Source organism: Neopsephotus bourkii, unplaced genomic scaffold, assembly GCF_033783945.1.
Source record: "Neopsephotus bourkii isolate Nb327-2 ecotype Australia unplaced genomic scaffold, CSIRO-AGI_Nbou_v1 NB_275, whole genome shotgun sequence".
NCBI lineage: Eukaryota > Metazoa > Chordata > Aves > Psittaciformes > Psittacidae > Neopsephotus > Neopsephotus bourkii.
The window spans coordinates 782,783-790,000 of NW_026900784.1; the positions used below are offsets into that span (position 1 = coordinate 782,783).

The 7,218-nt window shown below is 39.4% G+C and overlaps 1 protein-coding gene across 10 annotated transcripts in view; it reads left to right on the forward strand.

Annotated features, from left to right (window-relative positions):
* Nucleotides 1–7,218, forward strand: part of RUNX1T1 (RUNX1 partner transcriptional co-repressor 1) — a 120,845-nt gene that overhangs the window by 65,946 nt on the left and 47,681 nt on the right. For 9 of the 10 annotated variants that reach the window (XM_061346784.1, XM_061346777.1, XM_061346775.1 and 6 more), the window contains 2 exons: nt 1,641–1,778; nt 5,430–5,671. In XM_061346784.1, the coding sequence (XP_061202768.1) occupies nt 1,664–1,778; nt 5,430–5,671 (357 nt within the window). In that variant the 5' untranslated portion in view covers nt 1,641–1,663. Of the gene's footprint in view, nt 1–945; nt 1,381–1,640; nt 1,779–5,429; nt 5,672–7,218 lie in introns of those variants that run through there. The other variant, XM_061346782.1, reaches the window with a different exon arrangement.

The window sequence follows — 7,218 nt, forward strand, 5'->3', positions numbered from 1 at the left end:
TGCTCTTTAACTGAGAGCTAAAGCAGCGTCTGTAGGCACTTCAACAAAGGATGAAGATGGCTTTTATAACTGCAGGACCTGACACACTGTACCTCTAAGACGTACTTCCACACTTTCCTCAGTTACAGGCAGCTAAATATTGATACCTATTATGTGTTGTTAATTTCTGTGGTAGGTTTTTTTTTGTTTGTTTGTTTTTTTTACTTTCTGATAAGTAAGTGTTCTGATAATTAAGTGTTTTGAGGCTATTTTAAAAATACCCTTCCTTTGTTAAATGTGTGCATCGCATTTTGTTTCTCTTAATGTCTCTCAGGGCAAATTCTAGATAGGATTGTTTAGTGAAGTTTGTATGTTCTTAGTAAGAACAAGAAGCACCTCACAAAGAGGAGTGATAGAATTTATAGCATATGGCGGGCTTTGCTATTGTCTTGAATTAAAACCCACAGACTTACGTGCTTGCCCATTAGCAGCAATACTTCCTTGCTTTGCAGAATAGTTTAATGGAGTTCAGGCAGATTCTTGCGTAGGACAGTGTGTAAAATAAATAACCTCATCCCCCAAGAAGGGATGGAAGAATTTAACTGAATGCTCATTAAAAGCTAAACTTGATCATATTCATCTTTACTCATGATGGCTTACTGAACACCTGGCATGAGTCAGGAGGCCTTAATTTTGCTTTCAATTGGTAAATGTTGTCATGTTTTGCCCATTCTTGATAAGTGAAACATAAGGGTTTGGGTGAGATTTTAAAAATTCTAACACAGAGCTGGCCATAAAGATGTTGGCAAAAGAAGATACTTCTATAGCTCTATAGCTTCCGTATCAAATATTTTCCATCTCAAGATCTTTAATTGCAAGAGAACTGTTATGTTTTCTGCATTTCATCCCCCCCCCCCCCCCCCTTTGTTTTCCTGGGGATGTACGTTTTGCAGGTTTTGAACATGAAAGTTGTTCTTAATGTGTGATGGTGCAAACTTAGATGCTTTAAAAAAACCTCAGTGGTATGTATGTGTGATGACTGACATACCATTTTGGCGCGTTGTGTTTATTTTTCTGGTGTATGTAAGAATATCCAGGGGCAGGGTAGTAAAGTGATCTAGGAGGCACGCGGTATTTAACATAAGTATCTCTCCATGATTACAAAGAGAAGTGATGGAGAGGGTAGCAGGTGTTACCAAGAAGAGACATGGAGAGAGCTGGCTTCAACCAATATCCCACCCAACATCTCATCTGTACTAGAGAGCTTCAGGTTTTAATTCTCAAAGAGTTGTCATAAGGGGATTTATTACCTTCCTGTCTCTTCATCTTTTTTTTCCTCCTGGCTAACATGAGAGCCTTGAAGGGAGGTGGCATTATTGCAGCTCCAGGAGTGCTTGAGAGGTAGCATCTGCACATGCTAGAAATGAAAACAAAAGACAATGCAGCACAGCTACAAATGAGGTCTTGCCATCTGTGTTACACCTTCTTAAGTAAGGTTTAGATGATGTAATTTGGGAAGATCACACTGGAGTAGATAATCAGGTGTAATCTTTTGCAGCAGATGCTGAAATGGCTCACTTTTTGCAATAGCTTTTAATTTTTTGTCAAAGGGGGTGTGCTTGGGGGAATAAACCAGTGTGTTCCTGTGGTGTGTGTTGCAGATCGCACTGAGAAGCATTCCACAATGCCAGACTCACCTGTGGATGTGAAGACACAATCCAGGCTGACGCCTCCAGCCATGCCACCTCCTCCCACTACCCAAGGAGCTCCAAGAACCAGTTCATTCACGCCCACAACGTGTAATTAGACTTATTTTCTTCCTTTTCTTTCGTATTCTTTCTATTCTCTATGTAAGAAAGCAAAATATGTGAAGGGAAACGTGCATGATATGGTGGGAGCAGCATTTAGTTATACTAGTTACAGTAAAGTAATTAAGCAAAACTAAGATTGCAACAGGTTAGTGCATCTTTAAGGTATTAAAACATTCAGCTCAGAGTTGTGTTATTTCATTGATAACTCGGCCACAGTGTTAAAGAACAGTGAGCAATGCTTTCCCATGTAGTTAACGCTCAGATCAGTCCTTGTGTGAGAAGTACAGAAACCCTTTTATGCCATTCTGTTGTTTAAAGGACCCTTTCCCCATATAGAAACTTTGGGGGGGGTTGCTTATGTTTTTAAAGTGGAGGATAATGAAAAAAAACAAACCTCATCCCACTTATGATTGAAGAATTCTGATTTAAATGCTATATAATGTCTAGTTAATATTGATATAAACCCCAAAATAAAAGCTTCTTATTGTTTTATCTAGAGATCTTTAATCTGTGACCACTTGGGGCTGTGTCTTTGTCTCAGTTTATTGATGTAAACATACAAGAAACTCAAGTAGTCTTGATGGAATTACTCTGCATTCATATCAGTGTAACTGAGATCTGAATCTGGCATATTGTCTGGACTATTCTTTTCACAGCCATGAAGTGATCCACATTTCTCTTACCAAGATTTAGCTGCAAATTTTTTGGTCTCTTTTATACTGCCTTGTAATAGTATAAACATGAGAATGTGTTTACATTTCACATTTTAAATAAAACATTTTTAGAACCGTGGAATACATATGCCTAAACAGAATGAAGGCAGCATCTTCTATTTGTCTTGCCTATGTCTGTTTAGTCCTTTTCTGTCTGCTAAATGCCTTATTTAAAATTCACCTCTATGCAGAAGTCCATCCGGAGGCCCTTGTACTACTTCTCCCAGGGAACCCTGTCCTAACGATTTACATCCAACTTAAACACTGAGGAGGATTTGTGCCAGCTATTTGTGTAAACTCAAATTTAACCCAGTGACCCTGATCCTGCATAGATTTGTCTGTTTTGCTAAGCCTCCAGCACCTGAATCATCCTAGGAGCTGCTCTGAAGTTAAATTGTTTCTAGGTTTTTGCATGGTGGGTTTCCTAGAGATTAAGCTTTCAAATGTGATGCACTTTGCATCAAGGTTCAGGGCTATCTTTGGCAGTTATGAAAGGAATAGGACAATGTTCTTCTTTAATCACTTTTATAATCAATCCTCAGTGTAACTCACAAGATTTCTGGATGTTTGTTTATGATTGGGTTCTGCACTTTGGAAAGGTGCGTGAACCATAGCTGGATTTTTTGGGCTGTTTATATAAAGACTGTCTAAAAAAGTCTAGTTTTATTGCCTTTTTTTACACTATCAGATTTTGGAGTTTGTCTTTAGTGGTTCCAGCTTGTACAGTAAATAGTACTTCTGTTGGAGTGTCTGTTACATTTATTATTGTGACATTGGGAATGCCTGTAGGCCAGGAAGATCATACTTGTTTTCTGGTCAAGAATATGCTTATTTTTTTTTTATTTAGACTATTAAAAACTCTTGACATATTCTAGTTTGAAATTTTAAATGCTAAATTCTGTTTTATTAATCATGTGGTTTTGTTTGAGAAATTATGTAGATCTTTGGCAGTTGGCAAGTTCAGATGTTACAAAGAAGGAGAGAAAATTACTAATATGTAGTGGGCTATTAAAAAAAAAAGTTCTAAAGAAGCAGCATTTAGGGAGTATTTCTTTATTTCTTTTGTTGTGGGAGAAATTTTATCTTCCTTTCTCCTCCTCATATCTATCCAAGGTAACGAACTCTCTTGTTCTGTGCTTTTTTGATCATAGCCCCAAGACTCTCTGCTGAGAGCAGCCCCTTACCAGTGACTGAGTTGTTGGGTGCTGTCAGTCTGGAAGACAAAGTGTTATTCTTCCCAGTCCTCATTTACTAAGCTCATGATGTGATGACTTTGGGCTGTGCAGGTTCCTGGCAGTCACAATGTATTTGTTTACTCAGATACCTCACTGTACGGCACTGCTTGGAGCTACACGTGGAACTGAACTTGCTGAGACCATCTTCTTTCTAGTTTTTCCACTTCTTGTTCTCCCTAGCCCATGCAGCTAGAATAGGTAACCAACAACTAGGATAAAACACAAGCAGAAACTAGATATCTGTAGAAATAGATAGCTTTTCCTGGGGTCATTCAGAAGGGCACTTCAGTCATTAGGATAAAAGCTCCTTCAAAAGTATTGCAGTAGTGGTTTGAATTTGGTAATAAGGTAGTGATCTAAAGATAGTAATAGGTGTGCACCCTCAAAAGGGACTTGCTGTCTAACAATAAAGATGACTGATAGAGTGACAAAAATTAGGATGTGTGGCTTCAGAGGTCATTAAGCAACATGGAAAGTTCTTGAAATTGCTAGCTCACCATGGTTACGCTTTTAAATAGGAAGCAACTTAGGCTTACTCCTATGCATTTTTTATAGTAGACAAATTCCTGATTTTTAATGTCTTTCTGGGATGGGTTCTGAGTGAGTTCTCAAAAAGAAACTGGCAAATTTCTCTTGGGCAGTGGCTGCTGAGCGTGGTGCTGGTTGCTACTGGGTGCAGTCGTGTGCTGTGTGCCCATTCGCTGTCATTTTGGCGAGTCAGACTCAAACAGCAACTCAACAGAGTTTGTTTGGCTGTTGCCGTTCCAAGTAGCCTGGGTGGAAAAGGATGTCCTCAGTTTGATTCTCTGCTCTCTTCTGGAGTGTGGATGAGAATCAAACTGAAATGGCTGCCAAAAACTGTCTGTTGTCTTCAGTATGTCTGCATGAATCTCATTGCCATAAATTTTGAACACTTAGTCCTTCAAACAGTTGTTCTCACAGCAACCTTGCAACAGGAGGGGGAATGCTTTCTTATCCTTTTAGAGGTACAGTATTGGCACATGAAAACTGAGTGATTTGCTCATGGTCTTTGAGAAGTCTTCAGAAGTCTAGTTTCATGCTCTAGCTGCAGGGCTTCAGGCCACAGTGAGTATGGAACCATTTGTACCTGCGCAAACAACTTTGTGCGCTCCATATGTTAGCAGCTAGGAAATCTGTATCTGAAAAAAATAACCTTCTCATTGGGTGGTGTAAGGTTAAAACGTGAAAGTCCTGTTTTATAAACACAGCTGTCAGTTGTGTGTACAAAACACAAGTAAAAATATTCAGAGATAAACTGAGGCTTCATGAAATATGTCTGCACATTTTTTTCTACCCCAAGGAGGAATTTTTTTGTCTTCAGTCATACATGCTCTCATGCTCTTTCCATTTCCTTCCTTCTCTTTTTAAAACTCTCTGAAAAAAGGGTGGTATTCAAATGATGCTTTCCAGGTGCAGGAACATTTTGATGGGGGGGTGTGAGCGGCAGCTGCTGTTACTTCCAATCCATATATGGTGGAGTACCAGCTACTGGGAAAGAAATAGAAACTGCAGAGAGTTGCTCTGTCAAAAGGCTAATTATCTTTGATTGTTGAACTTAATTAATTTTGAGGACAAGCACAGAAAACATAAGCTGATGGATTTCCCTCTCTGTCTTTCTCTCTTTTCTCACACCCCTCTCTATTTTATCCTCCCTTCTCTTTTTCTTTCAGTAACCAATGGCACTAGCCATTCACCAACAGCGTTAAATGGAGCTCCATCTCCTCCTAATGGCTTTAGCAATGGGCCATCCTCTTCTTCTTCCTCTTCTCTGGCTAACCAGCAGTTACCGCCAGCTTGTGGAGCTAGGCAACTCAGCAAACTGAAGAGATTTCTTACAACCTTACAGCAGTTTGGCAATGACATTTCACCAGAGATTGGGGAGAGAGTGCGTACCCTTGTGCTAGGACTTGTGGTAAGCAAACAACTAATGATACACTAACTGTGATATTTTTCTCTTCTTTTCCCTCTTTATGCTTGACATGTTTATTATAAGAAAGAGTGGGTCATAAACGCTGCATATATCATACTTTAAGGATACCAACCGTGAGAATGAAGCACTGGCTCTTGCTGCTGGAGCTATCTTGTAACTTGTCTATCTTCCCATAAGTGACAGCTATTCCCAGTCAGATATAGACTTGACTTTTTTTGCCAGTATATATTCTGTTGTAATGGTGTGAAAGGGTTTTCATTCTATACTGGCAACACCCCTAATATAGACATCCTTGAAATATATAATGTAGTAAAATATGGTTTGCCTTGCCTTCCTAGTTGGCTGTGAAAAGGAGAGTGCCCTACATATGAAGTGGTAGAATACTGGTAAAAAAGATGAATAAGCTAAATATATGTTTGGACTGTGGTTACACAGTGGAAAACCTTTTCTCAGTATTCATTGAACCCAACAAGGAGGGACCTGATGGTGCATTACTGCTACTTAAGTCACCCTATTTATAAGGTTATCTCTATGCGATTGTATGGCTGAATGAAAATTTCAGCTTTTTCTTACCTACTCTGTCAAGTTGGTCTGCTGTTTTACAGGTAAATTGTTGTGAATCTGGCCCAGGATTCTTTCTATTCCCAGCAAAGTCCTCTCTCTGCCAGACGTTGTTGTCTCCCATGTATCTCGTCCAGCAGTAACTGGACATACCAGGAAAAATGCTGTTGTGGTGCTGTAATTTCCATATGTTCTGAGCAACTACAGTTGCCACTGACTTCATTTGAAGCAAAGACTGCCAGTGCTGTTGAGTGCTAGGGCTCAGGTGTTCCCCACTTGTATCTTCACAAAACCTATGTGGCAGCAGTGGGTACCCCTTCACTTGAGTGGGCATCAAAAGGTTTAATGTAGGCAGTGTAACTTCAGTAAGTCCTACTCTCCATTTGTCTCCATACCCAAAATGCCTTTTTAATGTGGTTTGGCTTTTCGCATGTTTCTTTGTGGAAAGGGGAACTAGTAAAGAAACTAATGGTGGCTCTAGGAGATCTACTTGCCCTTGATTTTCAGATCAAAAGTGCTTGCCCGCTGTTAATTACAGTTGATTTCTAGTTTCATCTGAGCTCTGAGGAGCAAATTAGCATCTTTTCCTTGGGAATGTCCGCGTATCATGTTATTCCCTTGGTCAACCCTATGAAGCATGTGGTATTCATGGTTATGCCCTCAGCTTCAAAGTAATAACTTTCCTATGTAGCTTAGAACATTATAAACAATCCTCTTCATAAGTACAAGGGACAAAGTGCCGTTTTCCTCCTCAAAAAACAAGAAATATGCCTTTAAAAGTATGATTTCTTCATGTGTGCATGCTAATTACCACTTCTGCACTGGGAACAAAATTACAAGAGGCTTCAATAGAAAATAAAAAAATTGTTGGGAAAAGCAGCTTTAACTGATGTTTGAAATGTAAAAGCATATCCATGCCTAGCACCTGAGAGCTTAAACTACTCTAAGCAACAGGCGCTGAATGGTTG